Genomic DNA, 27,756 nt, shown 5'->3' with positions numbered 1-27,756 from the left:
AGAAGATAAATCAATTAACCCATTCTGGGCGGGAACCCATTTTGGTGTCGGCATCATGTTATGCTTTAGCTATTGAAAAATAGCAGATCTACAAGCTCATAGCGCGCCACCGAGTGGCCGCGCTATGAGCTTGTAGATCTGCTATTTTTGAAAAATCGAAGAAACGACTGACACTTTTTAGAATCTGATCTCAGGTCAGAATGGTTAATCAGACCAGTGTGTGTCCAGTGGAAACCTCGTATGAATCTGATCTCAGGTCAGAATGGGTTAATCAGCGCCCAGCCGTGCAGTCCATTATTAATCAATGGTCTCAGCTTGACACGCTTGACCTCCAATACTTAATCAAAGGTCAACTCCATTTGATCCCCTATATCGACTCAATTACCATAACTAATGCAAAGTTACACGCAGCACAATTAACCTAAATTAACCTAACCCATAAATGACTGCATTGTGCTTCCACACCGTGAATTCATTTTTTAATGACATTTTAAACACAAAGTCACATTTAGATTTTTTTTTGTACCATTGTGTTTATATGGACCTTGACTCAACAAAGTTACACTTTCTTTCTTCCAATCATTCCATGGACAGCTGGTACAGTACATGGGTCTCTATAAGGCCTTTACAGTCAGTCAATTTCCGTCAAGGTTGGAGAATCCAGCACTTAAGCTTGCATTGTCATGGGATTTTCCAAATGTTTTTTGGAGTGAGGGAGGGGGCAGTCGGGTCAGACCTGGAAGAACATTGGTGTAAATGGAGACTATATTTGGCGGCTGTGGCTCAGGAGGTAGAGCAGGTCGTCCAATGATCTGCGGGTCGGCGGTTCGAATCCCGGCTCCTCCTCCTGTCCACATGTCGAAGTGTCCTTGAACAAGACAATGAACCCCAAATGTGCTGGTTGGTACCTCGCATGGCTTCCGCCGCAATCTGTGTATGAATGGGTGAATGTATAATAGGATAAAGGCGCTATATAAATGCACCATTTACCATTTGCTAGACCATCTCATTTACCTGAGCATGTGACCCTCGTATTTCCAATATGAGGCAGACGACGTACATTCAATGTTTTGGCCTGTCCCTGTTTAAAAAACGTCATTGAGTCAATGTGCTGTCCCAGTTATTCAGTTTATTAGATAGGTTGACACCCCCCTAATGTGTGTGCATTTAGCCTAGCTTTGATGTGTAATCAGGAGCCAATTGTGCAGCCAATTGAGGTTCAGTAATTTCAGGTGTGCAGGACAGCAGAAGTCAGTTGTTCTCCAGCAGCCTAGGAGCAAACACACACACACACACACACACACACACAGAAGCTGCTACTGTCATTCTTTGTTTTTTGGCTTGAAACCATCTCTTGTAAGTTTGTTTGTGTACAATTGCCTTGACTCATGTTTTGTAAGCTTAATCTGAGAGTTGTTTTGTTTTATTACATGGGATGCTTAATATGTTTAGTGATTGATTGCTTGCCTTAAATTATGTGCGGTAGAGTGTTAATGTTTTAATTGCAAACTACTGAATGCTTAGCCTAGCATGTGCCTCTTATGTTATTGAGCTGATTGTGTATTTTATGTTTTCTATTTTTTACAGTTTCACTCGTTGTTTATGAAAGTTGACCACTGGCATCTCAATAAAGGCAAACTGAGATGAATCCTGACTTTTATTGGACTGAGTTTGGCTGGCTGTTGATTTGTGTCACGGACGACACCCTGAGAACAGTACACTTAACCCATTCTGACCGGGCACCATTTTGGTGTTGGCATCATTGTTATGCTTTAGCTATTGAAAAATAGCAGATCTACAAGCTCGTATCGCGCCACCGAGTGGCGCGATACGAGCTTGTAGGTCTGCTATTTTTGAAAAATTCGAAGAACGACTGACATTTTTAGAATCTGATCTCAGGTCAGAATGGGTTAATCAGACCAGTGTGTGTCCCGTGGAAACCTCGTATGAATCTGATCTCAGGTCAGAATGGGTTAAGTAACACAATAGTATACGTTTTCCACCCGTTTTCCACACATTTCTATTTTAGTTTTAGTCATCGTCTCTTAAATAGTTTTCACTTAGTTTTAGTCACATTTTAGTCACCTGGAATGTTTTAGGGTTAGTCTAGTTTTAGTCTAGTTTGGCGGGCCTTGATGCCGTCGTAGGCTAATGACAGATTTTACACTTGCTGAAAATAGCCGATCTACAAGCTCACACTGCCGACGTGTTGAGCTTGTAGATCTGCTATTTTCAGCATGCAACCAATGCAACCAATTGTAAAATGACTTGTACTGGATCTCTTGTCCACTAGTCCCTTCCTAGCATTTTAGTCTAGTTTTTATTTGTTGACAAAATCAGTCAGTATATTTCGTCTTAGTTTTAGTCATCATAGCTTTTCCTCAAAAAAGGTTTAATTTCCACCCCTGGGTGTGAGAGAGAGAGAGAGAGAGAGAGAGAGAGGTCACACTGGGACTCAGGAGTTGGCATGGGGGGGGGGGGGGGGGGGGCTGCCGCTGACATGTGGATGTGCCGCTTGGTGAGGTGCCCGCTCACTATGACAGCTGACTTAATAAGGAGGGCCTTTCTTTCATCCCGCAGCCCCAGAACATGTGGCCGACGCTCCAGCCTCTGTTCTATATCCCACTGGGATGCTTCATCCTGCCAAGACCCTCCGGACGGGGGAAGGGAGAGAGAGAGCTGTGAGGCTGGGGGGGGAGATGGGAGTCTTCTGTATGCAGCCCAGGGAGGATGGGAAGAGGGGAGTCTTCTGTATGCAGCCCAGGGAGGATGGGAAGAGGGGAGTCTTCTGTATGCAGCCCAGGGAGGATGGGAAGAGAACCACCACGCTGGTCGGGACCAGGAGGAGAACCTACAGGTATGTGTTGTCCAGGGACGGGGTGGCAGAGAGAGTGTTTTAGAGGGCCAGGGGCCCTCGAGTTCAGGAGACTAAGGGGGGAAAAAATCAATTCTGCTGAATGCTGCCTTCCCGGCATGGCAAGGAGTGGCATTTGCATTTCTTTCACCATGTAGTATAAACGCTGCATTCGTGGTCTGGAGAGGGCAGTTGTTTTACAGACGGGGTAAAAATGGGCAGGGGCTGAAGCCCCCTTTGATGTCTATGTGTGCAGGTCCCTGGTGCTCTGCCTGTGGCCTCATTTGAGAGTTCAAGCTGTGAGGAAGGCGTGCCGATTTGTGCAGCGTCGTTTTCATGTTAAAATAGGGAAAGGTCATGTTAACAAGCTAACGTATTGGCATGCAGGTATTGGGTATAACACCTGCCATACACGATCTGGTCTGTTTTTTTGGGATTGTCACTTTTGACCATAGAGTTCTAATAATATCAAGAGAGCAGACGAGGAGCGTAAGTATTCAGTGAATGTCATGGCAGTCCCCATTGTGTGGCCCAATGGCAGCACTAGAGCTAAGGCAATCGGGTTACCAATAGGTGAACATCATTGTAGTTTAAGATATGTAGTTTGGGACCTAGTGATGGACAGACAGACAGACAGACAGAAGCCTTCCTTGTTTAGAGCTAGATCTGATCCATATCCTTCTACTGCTTCTACGATTCTGCCCTGCAGTACAAGGCTATGGGACTTCCAATTTTAAATCTCAAATCGAAATCAGACCAGCCTCTCCTCTTTAGTGTAAATAAAAAGAACGTTTTTGCTACTCACCAAAACAAAGGCGGGTTGTGTCAATAGAAAGACTACTTTCCTTAGTGGAAGCACTCTGAGCCCCCCACCACACGTACAAACGGTACTTTTTGGCCAAAAAGGGATATTTTTTCACCGGAGGAAAAATATCCTCTATGAGGCAGTTCTCTGGGCAATATCAGTAGAGGGCGCAGCGGAGTAACTAAAAATGTTTTTTTTCCGGTGGAAACAAAATCCCTTTTTGGCCAAAAAGTACAGTTGTACCTACATGTTGTCTCAGTAAGACAGCTCTCCCCCTATATCCACAAGGAGGAGCAGTGCACCAAAGAATTATGGGAATTGTAGTCCAGGAAGGTAGTGAGACCAGTGTCCATGACATCAGAGACAACAGGCTCACTGCTACAATCTAAAATATCTAAAACCACATATTACACACACAAATACCCCCAGGAAAGTGATCTAAAGCTTCTAAACGTCATTAACATATATTCTTTTGCAAAAAGGGTGAAGTGTCCCTTTAAGATATGTAGTTTGGGACCTAGTGATGGACTAGTGACAGACAGACAGACAGACAGACAGACAGACAGACAGACAGACAGAAGCCTTCCTTGTTTAGAGCCATGCTGCCTCAGTGAGGCTAAAAACATGTGTTCAGTGCTGCTAGTCTATTTGTATTTAGTTTAGTTTTTGGTGGTGGTGTATCCATAGTGGTGAGACTACCAATTTGTTTACTCTTATAATGGGCCTTTAACATCATAAACGTTGATCGAAAACACGCCATTTATGTGACATATTGTATCTGAAGAACCTATTGTATATGTAATGAGAATATCATTGCTGAAACTCAGTTCATTTTTCAGGAAATTAAAAATATACCTTTTTTAAGGTAATGAAGAAAACATTTTTTTTTAAACAATGCAATACTGCCTCATCAAAGTAGGTGTTGTGACTTATATATATATTGTCAATTACTTGCATGAGAAGGAGAGAGGTGGTGGTGGAGTTAGTTGCTTTAGCAGACAGTTTGAGGGTCCAATGGAGTTATTTTCTACTTTCCATTGGTTCAATATTTTCGAAACAACACACTGACATAAAGGCTGTTCAATAAGCACTGATTTATGAAACAACACACAGACGTAAAGGCTGTTCAATAGCACTGATTTATGAAACAACACACAGACGTAAAGGCTGTTCAATAAGCACTGATTTATGAAACAACACACCGACGTAAAGGCTGTTCAATATCACTGATTTATGAAACAACACACAGACGTAAAGGCTGTTCAATAGCACTGATTTATGAAACAACACACAGACGTAAAGGCTGTTCAATATCACTGATTTATGAAACAACACACAGACATAAAGGCTGTTCAATATCACTGATTTATGAAACAACACACAGACGTAAAGGCTGTTCAATAGCACTGATTTATGGAACAACACACAGACGTAAAGGCTGTTCAATATCACTGATTTATGAAACACACAGACGTAAAGGCTGTTCGATAGCACTGATTTATGGAACAACACACAGACGTAAAGGGTGTTCAATATCACTGATTTATGAAACAACACACAGACGTAAAGGCTGTTCAATAGCACTGATTTATGAAACAACACACAGACGTAAAGGCTGTTCAATATCACTGATTTATGAAACAACACACAGACGTAAAGGCTGTTCAATAGCACTGATTTATGAAACAACACACAGACGTAAAGGCTGTTCAATATCACTGATTTATGAAACAACCCACCGACATAAAGGCTGTTCAATAGCACTGATTTATGAAACAACACACAGACGTAAAGGCTGTTCAATAGCACTGATTTATGAAACAACACACAGACGTAAAGGCTGTTCAATATCACTGATTTATGAAACAACACACAGACGTAAAGGCTGTTCAATATCACTGATTTATGAAACAACACACAGACGTAAAGGCTGTTCAATAGCACTGATTTATGAAACAACACACAGACGTAAAGGCTGTTCAATATCACTGATTTATGAAACAACACACAGACGTAAAGGCTGTTCAATAGCACTGATTTATGAAACAACACACAGACGTAAAGGCTGTTCAATATCACTGATTTATGAAACAACCCACCGACATAAAGGCTGTTCAATAGCACTGATTTATGAAACAACACACAGACGTAAAGGCTGTTCAATAGCACTGATTTATGAAACAACACACAGACGTAAAGGCTGTTCAATATCACTGATTTATGAAACAACACACAGACGTAAAGGCTGTTCAATATCACTGATTTATGAAACAACACACAGACGTAAAGGGTGTTCAATATCACTGATTTATGAAACAACACACAGACGTAAAGGCTGTTCAATAGCACTGATTTATGAAACAACACACAGACGTAAAGGCTGTTCAATATCACTGATTTATGAAACAACACACAGACGTAAAGGCTGTTCAATAGCACTGATTTATGAAACAACACACAGACGTAAAGGCTGTTCAATATCACTGATTTATGAAACAACACACAGACGTAAAGGCTGTTCAATAGCACTGATTTATGAAACAACACACAGACGTAAAGGCTGTTCAATAGCACTGATTTATGAAACAACACACAGACGTAAAGGCTGTTCAATAGCACTGATTTATGAAACAACACACAGACGTAAAGGCTGTTCAATAGCACTGATTTATGAAACAACACACAGACGTAAAGGCTGTTCAATAGCACTGATTTATGAAACAACACACAGACGTAAAGGCTGTTCAATAGCACTGATTTCTTGAGTCCTCGTTTTCTTTCTTTCTTTGTTTCTTTTCCTTTTGGCTCCCCCCCCCCTCCCCCCCCCCTTATGCCAATTGATTCCTCCCCACACATTTGTTTGTCACATAGTGACTCACCAGCCAGTGAGAAGCCACAGACCCATAAGGGTCCATTTGGTTCCTAACTATCATTTAGCTGGGGACCCCCCTGGAATCCTTTTACCTTGTAATGTCCCTTCCCTTTTACCTTGTAATGTCCCTTTTACCTTGTAATGTCCCTTTCCTTTTACCTTGTAATGTCCCTTCCCTTTTACCTTGTAATGTCCCTTTTACCTTGTAATGTCCCTTCCCTTTTACCTTGTAATGTCCCTTTTACCTTGTAATGTCCCTTTTACCTTGTAATGTCCCTTTTACCTTGTAATGTCCCTTTCCTTTTACCTTGTAATGTCCCTTTCCCTTTACCTTGTAATGTCCCTTTTACCTTGTAATGTCCCTTTTACCTTGTAATGTCCCTTTTACCTTGTAATGTCCCTTTCCTTTTACCTTGTAATGTCCCTTTTACCTTGTAATGTCCCTTTCCCTTTACCTTGTAATGTCCCTTTTACCTTGTAATGTCCCTTTCCCTTTACCTTGTAATGTCCCTTTTACCTTGTAATGTCCCTTTTACCTTGTAATGTCCCTTTCCCTTTACCTTGTAATGTCCCTTTTACCTTGTAATGTCCCTTTCCTTTTACCTTGTAATGTCCCTTTCCCTTTACCTTGTAATGTCCCTTTCCGTGCCCTTCGCAGGTCTCTGGTATTTCCCCCCCCTGCCTTCTTTTCCTCCTGTGTCAGCGAGGCCTCCAGAGGTAAATCATACATTTCGTTTGAATCACTTCCTGCCTTTGGTATACTGTACGTCACGCTGTGCACAACAAATTCCACAGAAAAGGAACCGCTTCATCTCCGCCATGAACGTCCCTGCTGTGGGAGATGCTGTCAGGAATAAACAAGGGGGGAATCATGCGAGCTCTCCATTATGTCCTTTCTAATGCAGAACGCAGCGCTGGCGACTTAACCCATTCTGACCTGAGATCAGATTCATACGAGGTTTCCACTGGACACACACTGGTCTGATGAAACACATTCTGACCTGAGATCAGATTCTAAAAATGTCAGTCGTTCTTCGATTTTTAAAAAATAGCAGACCTACAAGCTCGTAGCGCGCCACTCGGTGGCGCGATATGAGCTTGTAGATCTGCTATTTTTCAATAGCTTAAAGCATAACATGATGCTAAACACCAAAAGGGGTTCCCGTTCAGAATGGGTTAATCACTTGGTTGAACGGTTGTCTTTTATACTTTCAAATCCCACAAAGAGTCCTGATTTCTCGTGTTGAATAAGGTGAATAGAATTATTTTTAGTTAATGTTAAATGGGTTGGAGATGAGATGTTTCACCCCAATGGCATCTTTTTGTAACCATTTAATAATGATAATATCTCGCATTTTAAATGTATTTTAAATCCCATAATGTAGGACGTCAAATAGTTGAAGATACCAGAACAGTCTCACAATGTGTCACCATGCCAAACGTGTCGTGAGTTCTGTTATTTTCGCCAAATGTTCACCAATTTTCCCGGAATGTTTGTCAAATGTTCACCAATTCTCCTGGAATGTTTGTCAAATGTTCATCTATTTTACATCTTATGACCAGAATAGGTCTGCCAATAGGGTTAAAGCTCATGTTATTTGACCTAAAGACATCTTTCACTCTCGATACCTTCGATACTATAGCACATGGACAGACGTACATTATCCTAAACATAAGGAATTTGTTGTAAATAAAACATCTCTTTGTTTTAAACGTTCAGTAAAGTGCCACGTACGGTGCGTCGGTGCCATGAGCTGCACGGCGCACTGAGCCTTGCATAAGGGTGAAAGAACTTACATTTTTCTTTCTGCATGTGAAGCATTTCAGCAAAATGTCACTGGATCTCATGACCTTCCCTGTTAAGTTTCAATGATCTGAAACCTATATCTTGCACACACAAGCACACACACACACGCACACACACGCACACGCACACACAGACAGCCCCTCCCCCCTACACACATACACTGATACACCCTAGTCTACACATTACTGCTGAAATAACTACCGGTACATAGGCTGCCTATACATGCATTCATGCTGGGGCCTGGTGGGGGACATAAAATCTTTAGTGTACATTTATATGTACAGTAGACACAGAGTATATATGAGACTATCACTCATACACACCCCCCGCCCACTCATCTCTTTCACTCTCACTCTCACACACTTTCTCACGCACGCACGCACACACACACACAGCCTCTCGTGGGAACAATCACATAAACAACTGTGGTTCGATTCTGGCTCAAATAAGGGACCTGTCCCTCCCAGCCCCAGGTCTGTCTAAACAACTTCCTGTTCTAATAATCCAATCACTTTCAGCGTGCATGCGGAACGCAGAGTGCACGGAACCACCCCTGTGGATGTGGACAGGGACAGACGGCACGGAGGGTTTCTCATGACGTTAACCCATTCTGGGCGGGAACCCCTTTTGGTGTTATAGCATTATGTTATGCTGTAGCTATTTAAAAATAGCAGATCTACAAGCTCGTAGCGCGCCACCGAGTGGCGCGCTATGAACTTGTAGATCTGCTATTTTTTTTTAATCGAAGAGCGACTGACATAGAAGACATTTTTATAATCTGATCTCGGGTCAGAATGGAAAACTGTCAGGATGTAGAAGACATTGTTAGAATCTGATCTCAGGTCAGAATGGAAAACTGTCAGGACATGGAAGACATGTTTAGAATCTGATCTCGGCTCAGAATGGAAAACTGTCAGGATGTAGAAGACATTGTTAGAATCTGATCTCAGGTCAGAATGGAAAACTGTCAGGACATAGAAGACATGTTTAGAATCTGATCTCGGATCAGAATGGAAAACTGTCAGGACATGGAAGACATGTTTAGAATCTGATCTCGGGTCAGAATGGAAAACTGTCAGGACATATAGAAGACATGTTTAGAATCTGATCTCGGGTCAGAATGGAAAACTGTCAGGACATAGAAGACATGTTTAGAATCTGATCTCGGGTCAGAATGGAAAACTGTCAGGACATGGAAGACATGTTTAGAATCTGATCTCGGGTCAGAATGGAAAACTGTCAGGACATATAGAAGACATGTTTAGAATCTGATCTCGGGTCAGAATGGAAAACTGTCAGGACGTAGAAGACATTGTTATAGAATCTGATCTCAGGTCAGAATGGGTTAAAGGCAGCCCAGTCACGGTGCGGCTGAGCACTGCCTCATTTGAGAGGGAAATGGGCATCTAGACAGGCGAGAGCTGCAGCGTAATGTGGTTAAAGGCGTCGCGAAAAAGCCAGCTGTAACAGGATTTAATTCCTGTCTGACTGCTGCCGTGAGGCAAGTCATTAGGGAGAGAGCGGTGTGTGTGTGTGTGTGTGTGTGTGTGTGTGTGTGGGAGAGAGCATGATGAGAATGCTTTTGGGTCCATGTTTGCATTCGTTAGGCTCTGTGTGAGTGTGCATGTATGCACACTCAAAATGCAAATATGTTGTTGTAAAATGTAAATGTATGTTTGGAAACGTGTGTGTGTGTGTGTGTGTGTGTGTGTGCCCGCCCATGTATAGAGTGAACATGTTGCAGGGCCAGCATTGTATCTGTCTGGGTGTTCTACAAACAGCAGTTATACCACCAACGCATACGACTCAGCAAAAGGTTACGCAGCGGCAGGTCACACGGCAAACTATTCAATTCAATTCAATTCAATTTTATTATAGTGTCAAATCACAACAAGTTGTCTCAAGACACTTTACAACCAACAAAGACCCACCCAGAGCAAGCAACATTGCGACAATGGTAACGAAAAACTCCCCTTTAGGAAGGAACGTCAGGCAGAACCCGACTCTAGGGTGGGCGGCCATCTGCCTCGACCGTGTCGGGGGGGGGGGGGGGGGGGGGGGGATAGAGGGAGAGAGAGAGAGATAGACAGAGAGAAAAGACAGAGAATAGGCAGGTGGGCTCCGTGGAGGGGTCTGGTCCACATCTGGTCCAGGTCGGGCTCTGTGAGGCCGGGTCAAGGTCACACTTCTGGTGGGCTCCATGAAGAGGCCTGATCCACGGTCACACTCGGCGGTCAGTTGGGGGTTAATATTAGAGGTCCAAAACCTATATGACGTTATACCCATAGCAGGTCATTAACCACATGAACCCTCACATCCCAACATACATAGCACACCCCCAGGATGTGTTGTATAGGGAGGAAATGGGGGAGGCCAAGTATAGACCCCTGTGTGACACCGGTCAACGAAGTGTGTGTGTGTGTGTGTGTGTGTGTGTGTGTGTGTGTGTGTGTGTGTGTGTGTGTGTGTGTGTGTGTGTGTGTGTGTGTGTGTGTGTGTGTGTGTGTGTGTGTGTGTGTGTGTGTGTGTGTGTGTGTGTGTGTGTGTGTGTGTGTGTGTGTGTGTGTGTGTGTGTGTGTGTGTGTGTGTGTGTGTGTGTGTGTGTGTGTGTGTGTGTGTGTGTGTGAGTGTGAGTGAAGCCGTGACCCCCAAAGTAATCATATTTGAACTGACAAGGAGTAGAGGCACTCCATTTATAATCTATTTGATTGGGAAAATAGCCGATCTACAAGCTCGCAACGCCTCGCACTGTGGGGTGTTGTGAGCTTGTAGATCGGCTATTTAAAAAAAAAAAATCTTATAGAATTTGGCCAATGTTTGAGCAGTTTTTAATCATATAGTTGATTTACTTTTGATGCAGCAATGGTCTTTTGTTTAAAAAGCTCTTACAAGTCCTTAAATCGTCACTTCACTGTCGTCTGGGGACCCTCCCAAAATCATGTGGGGACCCCCCCCCTGAGGGTCCCGACCCACAGGTTGAAAACCAGTACTGTACTGTACTGTACTTTTTAACCCATTCTGAACGGGAACCCATTTTGGTATTAGCATCATGTTATGCTTTAGCTATTGAAAAACAGCAGATCTACAAGCTCATAGCGCGCCACCGAGTGGCGCGCTATGAGCTTGTAGATCTGCTATTTTTGAAAAATCGAAGAACGACTGACATTTTTTTAATCTGATCTCAGGTCAGAATGGGTTAATCAGACCAGTGTGTGTCCTATAGTGGAAACCTCGTGTGAATCTGATCTCAGGTCAGAATGGGTTAAGAGCTCCTCGTCAGCTGGTCAGTGGCTTTTTGCTGTGCTGTGTGTGGAATGAGCAGGGCTTTCACATCCATACGCTGGACTCCAGAAGGTGGCGCTCATTGTGTTGGCTGCACGTTGGAGGGAACAAAGACATTTTCCACAGGAGGAACTTTGGGTTCCTGTCGATAAGGAGGGCCTCGCTCCGAGCCGCGCTGTGTTTATCCCATTCTGAACGGGAACCCGTTTTGGTGTTAGCATCATGTTATGCTTTAGCTATTGAAAAATAGCAGATCTACAAGCTCATAGTAGCGCGCCACCGAGTGGCGCGCTACGAGCTTGTATAGGTCTGCTATTTTTGAAAAATCGATGAACGACTGACTTTTTTTTTTTTAGAATCTGATCTCGGGTCAGAATGGGTTAATCAGACCAGTGTGTGTTGTCCAGTGGAAACCTCGTGTGAATCTGATCTCAGGTCAGAATGGGTTATACGTCTGTGTGCGGTATAGGGCTCTATGGAGCAGACAACAAGTGGTGCCTGTATAAATAGATCCCCTCGGAGGAACTTCAAAGGTTGAGGGGGATTCCACCCAATGATCAAGAATCCTATAGCCCCGACCAGGTGTGTGTGTGTGTGTGTGTGTGTGTGTGTGTGTGCGTGTCCACGTGTGTTTTGTGTGTGTATACTGTACGCGTAACGCGTGCACGTGAGAATGCATGTGTGTGTGTGTGTGTGTGTGTGTGAACTGTGAACATGCTGGGTCAAATATGTGAATTCCACTTCCACTTCTCAAGCACAAACTTGAAAATGAGGTCAGTAATTCAAAATGCCTTAGGTTATAAACGAAAAACAGACAATATAATGTTTAGGATCAATGATCAAATTGTCTAATATGCTAGAGATCAAACTGAGTGTGTTCTACGTACTAGAACCCATTTAGGCCTGACGTCAAAATGTAAAAAAATGTCTTGACAAATCATGACGATTTTCTGAAAAACCTCATGTTTCTATATCCGGGGTTCTCATACTATTTCATGTAAAGGACCCCTAGAATTATATGTATTTGGCCTCCGACCCCCATCTCAAAATATGTTCCAGTGAAGCAAAGATTTCAGTTAAAAACGTTATATTCGAATATTCAAAGATTTGCGTCACAATGTTCAAGATTTTCCCCCCAAAAATAGCAGATCTGCAAGCTTGTAGCGCGGCACTCGTTGCCGCGCTATGAGCGTGTAGATCTGCTATTTTTCAATAGCTAAAGCAGAACGAAGTCCCTGCACGCGTCTCATAGCGGTGTGGGCAAAAACTATCATATCAGTTTATCTCCTCCTTCTTTTTTTTTTTAAATATATGTTTATTGGTAATAGGTTTCAACAATTTAGTACAGTTTGAACATACCATTTTTTTTCCTCCCTCACCCCATCCCTCCCCCCCAGTTATCGTCATCATTAAAACAATATAAAAAAATAACATTAATAATTGAGTACATATATACAAAAACAAATACATACAGGCATATATGATATAAACCGTAGGATACAAAAATAATAATTTAAGCACGGATAACAAAAACAATATAAATAACAAAAAATAAAACAAAATAAATACAATTATGAGTTGGGTTATTCAAGTTCAAAAGATAGTCAGTCACAAGTTGTTGGAAAAGATTGTGTTGGGAACGTTGTCATACATCGCCCTCTATACACTGTTCTATCATTATGAGGAAGCAGAAAACACACATAGTATTGATTCAATTAGTCTGTCGGAAAGTACTCTCAGATTATCTCCTCCTTCTTTGACCAACAGCAATCTGGGAACCCATCGGCAAAAAAGGAGCGAGATTAGATGAACGAACAGTAACCCAATTTCCATTCAGCACCCTGTCTGGCTAACGGCGCTGATGGCAAACAGTGTTTAGGTGTGGGTCTAAATGTCTCTAAAAAAGGCTGCCCGTCAAATGATGAATGGTACAGATATTTTGTGGTATTTTTTTATATTGGCTAAAAATGGCGGTGGCTCAGGGGTAGAGTGGCTGGATGGAAACCGCAAGGTTGCCAGTTCGAACCCGGGCTAAGAGTTGGTGTCGAAGTGTCCTTGAGCAACTGAACCCCTAATTGCTCCTGGTGTGCTGGTTGGTGCCTTGCATGGTTTCCGCTGCCATCGGTGTGTGACTGTGTGTGAATGGGTGATGAATTGATGCACAATCCTGAGGACTGCAGTTAAAGACAGTAGCTGTGTTCTCACTGGCTGAGACTCCTCAGTGGGTTGCTTGGCCTTGCTCATGGGCAATGATATGATATGATATGATATAGTACTTTATTGTCAGTTCACACTGAAATCTGTCTTGCGACACAGCAGCCAAGTATGCAGAACATATACAAAACACAAAGAACAAGACAATTTACATACATAAAGACATGAGCAATATCCACCGCTTAGATTATCCTGTGGCTACTACATCTCCTGATTAAGCCTCAAGGTCGACTGGTAGACAAAGGACCTCTTTAGTCTGACTTTAGTCTGACCTTATTGTATACAATGACCATTGGCATATGAAGGGAGTGAGGAAGCCATGTCTTTTACCAAATTTAAGCTGATATAGCATTTTGTACACTCAAGATGTACACGCAGGTGTTTTGCGTTAGCTTTAGTGTTTTTAGAGTGGCAGGTGCTTCCAATTATGGACTAATTATTTTAGTAGCATGCTGTATCTGGGATAAATGCTACAAAACACACGCACGCACAAACGCACGTACACATGCACAGACTTTCATAGTTATGTGGCTGTAGGCATGCATGTATATCCTCGAGTTGGTATCTCTTAAAACTGATTGAAGATGAATTGTAACAATTCCCAAAATCTAACTGTTATTAGAGGTTTTTTTTGTCACATGCCATCTGTATAATTATGATATGATACTTTATTGTCAGTTTGCGCTGGAATTTGTCTTGCGACCGGCCAGCAGCCTTGTATGCAACACATACAGTATACACACATTTGACATATAGCACAAAACAGAAAAGAAAATACACTTACGTACATGGAAACATAATGGCAAGAAAGAGCAATGTCCACAGAGTCCTGGCCAAAATCCTGATTAACCCATTCTGACCGGGCACCCATTTTGGTGTTAGCATCATGTCGTGCTTTAGCTACTGAAAAATAGCAGATCTACAAGCTCATAGCGCGCCACCGAGTGGCGCGCTACGAGCTTGTAGGTCTGCTATTTTTGAAAAACGACTGACATTTTTTTTAGAATCTGATCTCTGGTCAGAATGGGTTAATCAAGACCAGTGTGTTGTTGTCCAGTGGAAACCTCGTATGAATCTGATCTCAGGTCAGAACGGGTTAACCCATAACACCTCCACTTGAACCTGTTGTATACCTATTGTGGACACGTCGTACAGTGAAATGCATCGCGACATCTCAGACTATTTTCAAATAGCCGATCTACAAGCTTCACATCATGTATGTTGTGAGCTTGTAGATCTGAACTTTGGAAGTAGTAGTGGATTTTATTTTTTACTTTGAAAGTTAAAAAGCAGTGTGTTGAGGTTTGTCTGAGTTATAGGAGTTATTTGACCTCGCGTGTACAGTATAGCTTGTGTTGTAATCGTTCCTGTACCAGACAGCGCTGCCTGCAGCTGTCTTTTCCTTTCATCGGAGCTGCTGAAACTGGCCGTCACCAGTCCACCAGATCCTTCACAACGATCCCACAATCTATGACAGGTCCCCACACTTGTGCATGCACCCACACAAACACACAGTAACACACACACACACACACACACACACACACATAGTAACACACACACGTTGGTTCTTTTAGCTATACAGTGATGTCGGGACTGCCCTTTTTCGCAGTGCTTTCGCCGAGGTGGGCGTGGTTTGGGGGGGTTATAATTCTGTGAGGTTAGGGTTATAGGCATAGTGTTTGTGAGGTTACGGTCAGGTTAGGTTTAGGCAGAGCCATAGTGTTTGTGAGGTTACGGTCAGGTTAGGTTTAGGCAGAGCCATAGTGTTTGTGAGGTTACGGTCAGGTTAGGTTTAGGCAGAGCCATAGTGTTTGTGAGGTTACGGTCAGGTTAGGTTTAGGCAGAGCCATAGTGTTTGTGAGGTTACGGTCAGGTTAGGTTTAGGCAGAGCCATAGTGTTTGTGAGGTTACGGTCAGGTTAGGTTTAGGCAGAGCCATAGTGTTTGTGAGGTTACGGTCAGGTTAGGTTTAGGCAGAGCCATAGTGTTTGTGAGGTTACGGTCAGGTTAGGTTTAGGCAGAGCCATAGTGTTTGAGAGGTTACGGTCAGGTTAGGTTTAGGCAGAGCCATAGTGTTTGAGAGGTTACGGTCAGGTTAGGTTTAGGCAGAGCCATAGTGTTTGAGAGGTTACGGTCAGGTTAGGTTTAGGCAGAGCCATAGTGTTTGAGAGGTTACGGTCAGGTTAGGTTTAGGCAGAGCCATAGTGTTTGAGAGGTTACGGTCAGGTTAGGTTTAGGCAGAGCCATAGAGTTTGAGAGGTTACGGTCAGGTTAGGTTTAGGCAGAGCCATAGAGTAAGAACAGAGTTAACTGACGACATTGAGAAAACCGTCTGGTTTTGTGATGTCATGTCCTGTTACATAGCAGAGGGAATCTACGTCACATGTTGACATACGTCCCGTAGTTAAAATACCCTCGAAACGCATCGTAAATTGAATGTTTATCATGTTCACATCGGAGCCCCTGTTGTGAATTCTAAAACATGAAACGGACCCGCTCTGCGGTGAGCCGTGAAACCTTTCAACGTTAGCCGGCCATGCCGCCGCCGCCGCTGCCGCCGCCGCCACGCGCCGACTCGCCTCGTCTCGACAGCCGGCCTCGCAGCCAATCGGCCGCGAGGCTGGCTGTCACGGCGGAGGAGGAGGATCCCGAACGCGGCCTGTGCTGTTGCGAGTACGTGAACATGCACGGCGAGCGGAACCCCAGGTGCCGTCGCGACTGCTGGCGGCGGACCGCGCTCGCATGCCCTGGCTGTGGGGCGGAGCCCGGAAGGTAGACCCGTCTGGCTGTGGGGCGGAGCCCGGAAGGTAGACCCGTCTGGCTGTGGGGCGGAGCCCGGAAGGTAGACCCGTCTGCCATCGCGGCGTTCGTTCTGCTACCCGCCCTGCTGCACGTGGCGGCGCTTCACTTCCTCCTCCTCGCCGCGGTGGTTTTGGCGGCCCTGCCGGGCGTGCTGGCGTGGCGTTACGCCCGCCGGCGGACAAAGGGACGTCGTCGTACGCGCTTCTTCCTCAGCCTGACGCTCGGCTCCGTCGGCTACGTGTTCGTCACGGAGGTGTGTCCGCGCGGCCACGTGGGGTCGGCGCATTGCGTGGCTTTCGCCACGGGGATGACCCTGGGGCTTCTGGCGCTCGCCCACACCAGGAAGGACCCGGGCGCCGTGCGGCCGAGCCGGGGGGACGTCCGAGATAGGACGTCGACCTCTTCGGGCCACTGCCGGACCTGCGGCGTGTGCGTGCGGCGCCTCGACCACCACTGCGTCTGGATCGACGGCTGCGTGGGGCAGGCCAATCACCGCAGCTTCCTGCTGACGCTCCTCCTCTTCCTGTCGACGTCGCTGTACGGCATCGGCCTGTCGCTGCGGAGCGTGTGTCCCCGGAGGCGGAGCCTCCTCTCCGCCCTGCTCTACTGCCCCCGGAGGCGGAGCCTCCTCACCGCCCTGCTCTACTGCCCCCGGAGGCGGAGCCTCCTCACCGCCCTGCTCTACTGCCCCCGGAGGCGGAGCCTCCTCACCGCCCTGCTCTACTGCCCCCGGAGGCGGAGCCTCCTCACCGCCCTGCTCTACTGCCCCGGAGGCGGAGCCTCCTCACCGCCCTGCTCTACTGCCCCGGAGGCGGAGCCTCCTCACCGCCCTGCTCTACTGCCCCGGAGGCGGAGCCTCCTCACCGCCCTGCTCTACTGCCCCGGCGTGTTCCAGCGGCACGCCACGGCGCTGGTCTTCGCCTGCGCCTGGTACGGCAGCGTGGCGGCGGCGGGGCTGCTCTGGTACGGCAGCGTGGCGGAGGCGGGGCTGCTCTGGTACGGCAGCGTGGCGGCGGCGGGGCTGCTCTGCCTGCTGCTGGCGCAGGTGGTTCACATCGGCCACAACGTGACGCTGCGCGAGGCGCACGTCGCCCGCGCCCGAGAGAGAGCAGAAGGCCGCGTCGGCTGCTGGGGGCTCGTCGTGGATGCGGGGGTCCCGGGGGTCCCGGGGGTCCACTCTCGAGGCTTCCGGCGGAACTGGCTGGAGTTCATGACGATGGGCGACGATCTGTACGCGTCGTACGTCCTCCCCGACTGACGCCGTTCCGACTTTGACTCGAGTGATCTGGCGGTGGCTGTATTCTGTATGGTTTGCATGTTCTCCCCGTGTCCCCTGGGGTAGGGTATGGTGCCCTCTCAAAAAACATGCAGTAATCCTGGTCTCTAAACTACCTCCCCCTGGCCAGCCGGGGCGCCTGATGGAGGGGAAAGGAACTGGTCTCTATACTGCCTCCCCCTGGCCAGCCGGGGCGCCTGATGGAGGGGAAAGGAACTGGTTGGAATAACGTGTTGTGGGTATACACGCGGCATTCTTCTTGCGCCGAGCATATCTTTGAGGCATCGTTAAGTAATTACTGCAAATCTTAAAATAAACACATCCGCTGCACAGCCTCCGTTCCCGTTGACAGAGCGACTGTTAGTTCTCCTCCTCGGCGTGCGTGGACCCCGCCACCGCTAAAGGGCTATAACATTTGAGGCCGTGCCCAGAAAAAGGTGCAGCCTAGTGCACAGAATCGTGGGATGAAAAAAAAAACTTAAAATAAAATAAATGAATGTCTCTGACATCGCTGCCATTAGGCCACATGACAGAAGTACCTCTGCTATGGGGTTTTTTTCCCCCACATATTTCTGATACTTAATATTTTTCTTCAATTGTAGAAGTGGAGTCAGTGGAGATTGCAGTGAAACCAGGTCACAGACAAATGGTGTCACAGGTTGGTCAGGTTAAGTCCGAGATAGACGTTGCAGCCATGCCGTTTTTCCTTTCTGAGATCCACATCATTCCCTAGCTTGAAACCAGGATAGGTTTGTTGCGACCGGGGAGTGTGGTACCAGGGAGTGTGGTACCAGGGAGTGTGGTACCAGGGAGTGTGGTACCAGGGAGTGTGGTACCAGGGAGTGTGGTACCAGGGAGTGTGGCACCAGGGAGTGTGGTACCAGGGAGTGTGGTACCAGGGAGTGTGGCACCAGGGAGTGTGGCACCAGGGAGTGTGGTACCAGGGAGTGTGGCACCAGGGAGTGTGGCACCAGGGAGTGTGGTACCAGGGAGTGTGGTACCAGGGAGTGTGGTACCAGGGAGTGTGGTACCAGGGAGTGTGGTACCAGGGAGTGTGGCACCAGGGAGTGTGGCACCAGGGAGTGTGGTACCAGGGAGTGTGGTACCAGGGAGTGTGGTACCAGGGAGTGTGGTACCAGGGAGTGTGGTACCAGGGAGTGTGGCACCAGGGAGTGTGGCACCAGGGAGTGTGGTACCAGGGAGTGTGCATGGTACCAGGGAGTGTGGTACCAGGGAGTGTGGTACCAGGGAGTGTGGTACCAGGGAGTGTGGTACCAGGGAGTGTGGTACCAGGGAGTGTGCATGGTACCAGGGAGTGTGGTACCAGGGAGTGTGGTACCAGGGAGTGTGGTACCAGGGAGTGTGGTACCAGGGAGTGTGGTACCAGGGAGTGTGGTACCAGGGAGTATGGTACCAGGGAGTGTGGTACCAGGGAGTGTGGTACCAGGGAGTGTGGTACCTCCCACACACTGAACAGGCACCAAATAAGCAACAACAAATAAGCAACAATTCTGAGGAATGGCACCACAGGTTGGTGAATGGGAAAGGAAAGGAAAATTGTGATTTTGATATCAGAAGATATACCCAGGCTGCCTTTACTTGCACTGGGTGAGGGGAGTGATAAACGGACCAAGAGGGTGTTAACTGGTAGCCCTATAGAGCCTAGATCAGCTGACCAATCAGTGCAAGTTAAAGTCATACCGTGTGCTAAACTGTCACCATGGAGGAAGCAAACAAACTCAGCATGTCAACCGTGGCCGCCACGGTTAGCAATCTATCTATAGAACCGCTGCTCCTTCGCCTGGAAAGGAGCCAGCTTAGGTGGTTCGGGCATCTGGTTAGGATGCCTCATCTCCCTATAGGGAGGTCCTCGACGCACGTCCCACTGGGAGATGACCCCGGGGGGCAGACCAAGGACCACGTCCCACTGGGAGATGACCCCGGGGCAGAGCAAGGCGCAGTTGGAGGAAACACATCGACTCACTGGCCTTGGAACATCTCGGGATCCCCCCCAGGAGGAAGTCACTAATGTTGCTCTGGAGGAGAGGGAAGTCTGGAGCACTCTGGTGGAGCTGTTGCCACAGCGACCCGACTACGGATAAGCAGTTGAAGACGGATGGATGGATGGTTTAGCAAGGCCGAAAATAGAGCCCATATAGGCTATAAAGAGAATGAGTGCAAGAAAGAAAGACTGGCCTCTTTCCAAACCATCCCCTCCCCCCCCCCCCCCCCCCCCCCCCCCCCTCACATGGTGTTCCACTGCCTCCCTGGTCTGGCGAGGTGTTGGCGTGCGATAGCGTTAGCTCTTCTGAGACCGGTGTTGCATTATTGTTCAACCCTTCAGATCTCGGCCGTGACCTTCACACTCTCTCCTGCAGGCAAACCCCCCCTTGTCTGCTGCCTTTCCTGTCCAGTTATCGGTGGCTAATTGCCAATAATGTCGAAGGGACACTGGCTACATCAGAGCCACTGATTCACTTAGCCCGGTGTTGAGCCTGTACCCTTTTATGTCCCCTGTTCCCACGCTCATGGGCGAAGGGGCCCGCCGTGCGATCGCAGACGTTCTACGCAAGGGCATGTTAACCCATTCTGACCGGGCACCCATTTTGGTGTTGGCATCATGTTATGCTTTACCTATTGAAAAATAGCAGATCTACAAGCTCATAGCGCGCCACCGAGTGGCGCGCTACGAGCTTGTAGGTCTGCTATTTTTGAAAAATTCGAAGAACGACTGACATTTTTATAATCTGATCTCAGGTCAGAATGGGTTCATCAGACCAGTGTGTTGTCCAGTGGAAACCTCGTATGAATCTGATCTCGGGTCAGAATGGGTTAAAGATAGGCTAGATTAGCATTAGCCTCAGACTGCATATCGTGCTCTTTTATCGCCATGCCAAGACTAACTTAAATTCAGTGACGGGTCTACGTTTCCCTCTGGTTAAGCTAACATACAGAATCTTAAATTCAGTGTACTCTCCAAAACGTTTCCCTCTGGTTAAGCTAACATACAGAACCTTGGAGACTATAGTGTTGGTCCAATATGGCTGGTTTGTGACCAGAACCACAGAACCTATTAATCCTTGGAGTGTAAAACAATCTTTGGGTGAAGATTTGAGATGGGAGAAATCCCCCAGTGATAGAAATAAACTCTGCTAGGCGTTAAGTTAGTCCTGTAAAGGCTCCACTTGGCTTAACCCATTCTGACCGGGCACCCATTTTGGTGTTGGCATCATGTTATGCTTTAGCTATTGAAAAATAGCAGATCTACAGATCTACTTGTAGGTCTGCTATTTTTGAAAAATTCGAAGAACGACTGACATTTTTAGAATCTGATCTCAGGTCAGAATGGGTTAATCAGACCAGTGTGTGTCCAGTGGAAACCTCGTATGAATCTGATCTCAGGTCAGAATGGGTTAAAAACCACTATGTGAAGGGGGGGGGGAAAGCAGAAGAGAGGCCCCTTATGTGACACCTGATAAGCAGCTTTCAGGAGGGTTTCCAGGGCAGTGCCATGCAGGGCCTGCCAGGCACGGCGCCAACGGCACTCCACGCCGGTGCCACCTTCATGACGAGACGTTTGAGTGGTGAAAGAAGCTTGTCTTCACATGGGCTCTTATCGGAGGTTTTCCTACAGACGCTATAGTGTGCGTGCGTGTGTACATTGATGGGCACAACATACGAACGAGGGCCAACTTTCTAATTCACTCAATTCAAAAAATGTCAACTGAAAGGGAGCCGACCGGATAGTGTATCGACCATATAATTACAACGTCCTCCGTTCAATTCTGCCTCGAATGCCTGTTGCGTGACCACCCTCTCTGTGGTTTCCTGTCTCTCTATTGCTATTACACTCACGCACACGCACGCACACACACACACACACACACACACACACACACACAGGCCTAATCACACAGACAAAATGATCATTGTCATTGTATGATCGGTAGATTTTTCAGGCCACTTAATTTCCGACTTTCAAATCTTCACAAAGCTTAGTTTGTGTGACATAACCCACCATCCACAGAGACCGGACGTGTCTGTTTTGTTTGCAATGCCCACCCACCCACCCTCCACCCCAACCCACAAGGCAATTTGTATATAATAAGAACGCATTACAGTACACTAGCAAATAGGGTATATCATCATAGAATAATGATGGATTTCTATTTACTTTTGCTGATATAATTATGTAGATTATACAGCCATAAATCAAAGGAATCGCAGGCGGGAGCAGAGCCACGTACAATAACCTAAGGCGCCTGCTTTGTGTTTGGAGGCTTGTAAAGGCCACGTTCGCCATATATCCAGCACTGACAGTTTTACTGTGTTACCAATACCGCCTCCTTCTGTGGGCTCATTGATTTTCCTTTCTACCGGAGAAGGAGTCAGTGTAGCTCTGCCTCAGAGAGAGAGAGAGAGAGAGCCAGAGAGGGTCAGTAAGTTTATAGTCGAGGGAAGGACACTACCTACACACCGAAGAAGAGAGAACAGTCTTGTAGGAAATAATAGGCTTTTGTTTTCATAACATCTTTTAGAGATACATACTGTCTGCAGTACGAGTGTATGAAGATAAAGCACTTCAGGATACAGCGTATAGAACTACTTTGTAACTCTTTTAGTTTGCAGTTTGCTTTAACGACGGACAAAATTAAATGGAGACTAGAAATAGTGCTCCTTGGAGCACTAGGTCTCTCTGCCAGGTCAGGTAGGTTATTGTGGCCTCCTGGTGGCGTTATATTAGACCGCCGAAGTCCTGACGTCACTCGTTCGTCCCCTAGATTCCCCGGGTTCACGGAAGTAAGTTCTCTATGGAGAATAACATGGGGTGATCTTAAAATCGTTTCATATAAGCCGTCTCTGCGTTATTGTCAGGGAGGTGTCAGCTGTAACGTTATGATGTCAGGGAGGGTGTCTCTGTATCGTTTGTGACAGTCAGTCACTCATAATATGATACAGTCTGTTTCTAGCGAAAATGTAACTAGTTCAGCAGCAGTAACTATAGTGTTTTTCTCTCAGTCAGTTGATTCTTCATATCAATATGAGTGAAGCGGCCGGGGTGACTTGTTTATTTTTCAAACACGGTTCTTATTTGAGGCGGTCTAAAATCCCCCTTTGTGGGGATTACAATGCAAATAAAAAGTACATGATCCAGTGTACTTGACCGATATTGACGTCAGACTTTGGTGCTCTATTGGTCAATTTGAAAAGGGTGCCATTTCTTTTGAGGGGCGCTCTTATCATCGTACATCATCATGGCTTAAAATAGACACTATGTCTGTGCACATACACCCAAAGATGGACATATAGGAGGGGCTATAGCGCCCCTCAGAAACCAGGGGCTGAAATCATTGTTACAGGATGAGAAGTATTTAATTCTATTGGCAATAATGTGTGTAAGCTGCTATTAATTGCAATACATTGATCTTTCTCTCCCTTTCTCGCTCCCTATACTCTCCTCACTGCTCATCTCCATGCAAAGAAAATGAGCACTCACCCACTGCAACGATACATGCATCAGGCCCAGATCATTAATGATCAGGCCCAGATCATTAATGATCAGGCCCAGATCATTAATGATCATTAATGATCATTAATGATCAGGCCCAGATCATTTGTAATCTTTTGAACATCAGTCCATCAGAAATGTCATCTACGTACTGTACCATGTTGAACATGAGTGTTATTGTGTTTAACCCATTTAGACCCGAGGAATATTCTACAAATGTCTTCTAAATACTGACAGTTTTCTGAAAAGCCCATGTTTCTAGGTCAGTGGTTCTCAAACTATTTCATGTCAATAACCCAGATAGATATTATATGTAATCGGCCGCCGACCCCCATCTGAAAATATGTATAGTTCCAGGGACTTCCCAGAAGCAAAGATTTGAGTTGAAAACATTCTCTGTGAAAGAAGCATGTATTCAAAGTTTTGCGCCACATATTCGCGATTCTTCAAAAATAGCAGACCTACAAGCTCGTCGTAGGTCGCTATATGAGCTTGTAGATCTGCTATTTTTCAATAGCTAAAAGTATAACATAATGCTTAAAACGGCAAGAGGGGTTCCTGCCCAGAATATAGGTTAAATTCTGATGTACTTTGAATAAAACGGGGGGAGGAGGTGGCCGTGCTGCTGGTCAATTCGCGTCTTCTGCCTGCAGCCTATAGTGTCTCTTCATGTCCGAGAGACATCTGTGACATCTCAACCCAATAATCTGATGCTCATTCTCAGCTACGTTGCTTTTTAAACCACTTATTAACCCATTCTGACCTGAGATCAGATTCATACGAGGATTCCACTGGACACACACACACTGGTCTGATGAACCCATTCTGACCTGAGATCAGATTCTAAAAATGTCAGTCGTTCTTCGATTTTTTCAAAAATAGCAGACCTACAAGCTCGTAGCGCGCCACTCGGTGGCGCGCTATGAGCTTGTAGATCTGCTATTTTTCAATAGCTAAAGCATAACATGATGCTGCTAACACCAAAATGTGTTCCCGTTCAGAATGGGTTAAAGCATGATGGATGGATGGATGGACGGACGGACAGACGGCTGCATGCGATGCAAGCCCTGAATTTCGACTAACCCATTTTGACCTGAGATCAGATTCTAAAAAAATGTCTTCTACATCCTGACAGTTTTCTGAAAAAAGCTCATGTTTCTATGTCAGTGGTTCTTCTCGGTGCAGGCGCGCTATGAGCTTGTAGATCTGCTATTTTTCCAATAGCTAAAGCATAACCAAAATGGATTAAACCTGTTTCACCTGCAGTTCCCAGAACAGATAACTGTCTGTCTATCCTGCAGTTTTTGAGCGTCACATTCTCACGTTTGCACAAAGATATTATGCATGGGGTAAGAAAAGATTAGTATTTGACTTTATTTTTGGAGGCTTAAATGTGTACCCTCGTGAACAACCATTCATCACCCTTTATGCACTTTCATGTGTGTATACTGTATTATCCCATTCTGAACGTGAACCCATTTTGGTGTTGGCATCATGTTATGCTTTAAGCTATTGAAAAACAGCAGATCTACAAGCTCATAGCGCGCCACCGAGTGGCGCGCTACGAGCTTGTAGGTCTGCTATTTTTTTTTAATCGAAGAACGACTGACATTTTTTAGAATCTGATCTCAGGTCAGAATGGGTTAATCAAGACCAGTGTGTTGTCCAGTGGAAACCTTGTGTGAATCTGATCTCAGGTCAGAATGGGTTAAATGGGTTTGATGAAGAACGACGGCGTTCTCAGAACGTATTGTTCTGTACTGTACAGTAACACGACTGCAGTTCCAGTGGAGATAAAAGAAACACAGGAAAATGTATTTCTGATGTTTACGTTTCTTTTCAAAGTTGTAATGGGTCATTGTGAGTGATTTTTTTTTCACTAAAGCGACTTTGAAGTTTTGATAAGTTGTATCGCAGAGATGGGGGAGGACCATTGTATACACACTGTGTGTGTGCGTGCGTGTCTGCGTGGCTGCTTGCGTGTCTGTCTGCGTGCACGCTCCTGCAGGATAGGTGATGTAACAGTATGCATCTTTCAGTCGCTGCATTGGTTCACATGTTACTGGCTCACGTTGGAGCATCTGGGGACTGTTAGTAAAATTACAAAGTGGTCTGGATCATAGATTGGGTCAATTCACATTTCTTTATTTAGGCAACAGTTTATTTCATTAATAAATGTCTCTTTTGAGTGGTGCAACCACTCCTACAACCAGCAACGTCCGACCATTCCTATGTCTGTATGTAGAGTACCAACAGGGGGCGCTGGTGCACCACTCACTTCAGACAGGTCTACCAGCACCCTATATGATATGCATGGTGGCCTAAATAGAGTGACAAATGCCAAACGGAATGTCACAATGTCACATCACACCATATTATTCTGCCCAAAACGGGTATATAATTAACCCATTCTGACCTGAGATCAGATTCATACGAGGTTTCCACTGGACACACACTGGTCTGATTGACCCATTCTGACCTGAGATCAGATTTAAAAAATGTCAGTCGTTCTTCGAATTTTTCTAAAATAGCAGACCTACAAGCTCGTAGCGCGCCACTCGGTGGCGCGCTACGAGCTTGTAGATCTGCTATTTTTCAATAGCTAAAGCATAACATGATGCTAGCACCAAAATGGGTCCCCGGTCAGAATGGGTTAAAATGGTCACAATAGTTTTCTACCCAACCTCAGAAACCAGTAGTTTGATTCATTGGCACGGCCCAGATCCCTCTTAACGCATTTTGGTGGCAAATTGATGTAGAAGACATTTTTTTTAATCTGATCTCAGGTCAAAATGGGTTAAAACACATGGTATTGGTCTGTACTTGGCTGCAATGGGATATCTCCATAGTATTACTATATAGCGTGCAATTCATCATCTGATAGTCCCCTGCACAAAGCCAGTGTGTATGAATATCCAGGACTATAAAAGGACCAGACAGAGAGGGCTTCCTGCCTCAGAATGGCAATGAAACCCAACACTCCTCTCGGCCTTGTGGGACGTGGGTGGGACGGGATGGGACGCGGGGGGGAGGAGGGATTTGCCAGCAGGAAGGCCAAAGGTGTGTGTGTGTGTGTGTGTGTGTGTGTGTGTGTGTGTGTGTGTGTGTGTGTGTGTGTGTGTGCGAGGGATCCTGGAAAGATCACGGCGCCAAGGTGTTTACGGGTAGAGGGGATTTGGATGTTATACAAATCCCATTTCTGGTCCAGCTTTGGGCTTAGGATGGCCTAACATATGGTCCTTGTAGGGCTGGCGGTGCGGACGCCCTGCATGGCGAGATAAAAGCCTGACCGTTTCAACCCATGCAAAGTGTAATCACGCTCTTTACAAGCAACGACGCCTCACGCCGCCTGATTGTTGACAGATGTCTCTCTACTTAAGGGCAAGCCATGTTTTGTTGGCCGTTCCCCACTAATGTGTTTGGTCCAAATGGTGATGCACCTGCCAAGAGGAAAGAGAGCTGGCCAAACAGCCCAAAATTAGGCTTAATTGTAACGCTACAGACAGACGCACGCACGAGGATGCGCGTGGGTGCGTGTGCGTGTGTGTGTGTGTGTGTGTGTGTGAGAGAGAGAGATATCAAGAGAAACAGTGCCACTGCTGCAGAAGGCAAAAACAGTGGCTTGAATCAAGTTTACGTCATTCAGGGTCTTCAAAAGAGAATGACCAGAGGACTCCTGTATAACCCATTCTGACCTGAGATCAGATTCATACGAGGTTTCCACGGGACACACACTGGTCTGATGAACCCATTCTGACCTGAGATCAGATTCTAAAAATGTCAGTCGTTCTTCGAATTTTTCAAAAATAGCAGACCTACAAGCTCGTATCGCGCCACTCGGTGGCGCGATATGAGCTTGTAGATCTGCTATTTTTCAATAGCTATAGCATAACATGATGCTAACACCAAAATGGGTGCCCGGTCAGAATGGGATAATGATCTGACCAGAGGACTCCAGGGACCATCATTCTACTGTATAATCTACTGTATAATGATCTGAACAATAATGTCCCGCATACACATGCACTCTCAACCGGTGTTTCTCAACCAAGGGCTCAAAAACCCCATAAGTGGGTCAAAGACGAGGGTTGCAGACAAAGAATAACTTTATACTAGAGCAAGATATTAATAATACTGCGTCCTGATTCCGTTGCTCTGCGGTAAAGCATTGCCCATTGTGAGAACAGTAGAGAACCACGCGCTCGTACAGTATGGCCATACCGAGATACAACTGTGGAGACTTGCATCAAAAGGCATGAGGAAGAGTAGGAGCGTGGGTGTGGATAGGATCGGAGTGACCCTCATTGTCAGAGATGTAAGATTGTGGCCATAA

General features: G+C 46.0%; 2 protein-coding genes across 2 annotated transcripts in view; both read left to right on the top strand.

Annotated features, from left to right (window-relative positions):
• The window catches only part of LOC308334301 (estrogen receptor beta-like), a 272,603-nt gene that overhangs the window by 243,291 nt on the left and 1,556 nt on the right, over positions 1 to 27,756 (top strand). The window lies entirely within an intron of this gene.
• LOC308334702 (palmitoyltransferase ZDHHC23-B-like) lies at positions 16,373 to 17,896 on the top strand (the record flags this gene model as incomplete). Its single annotated transcript, XM_080791506.1, has 3 exons — positions 16,373 to 16,542; positions 16,636 to 17,217; positions 17,488 to 17,896. The coding sequence occupies 3 exons, from the start codon at positions 16,373 to 16,375 to the stop codon at positions 17,894 to 17,896; spliced, it is 1,161 nt and encodes a 386-aa protein (XP_080647632.1).

Source organism: Protomyctophum bolini (assembly GCF_963924005.1).
Source record: "Protomyctophum bolini genome assembly, chromosome: 19".
Classification (NCBI taxonomy): domain Eukaryota; kingdom Metazoa; phylum Chordata; class Actinopteri; order Myctophiformes; family Myctophidae; genus Protomyctophum; species Protomyctophum bolini.
Note: the sequence above shows the minus strand (reverse complement) of the source record. Positions and strands in the feature narration are given on the sequence as shown.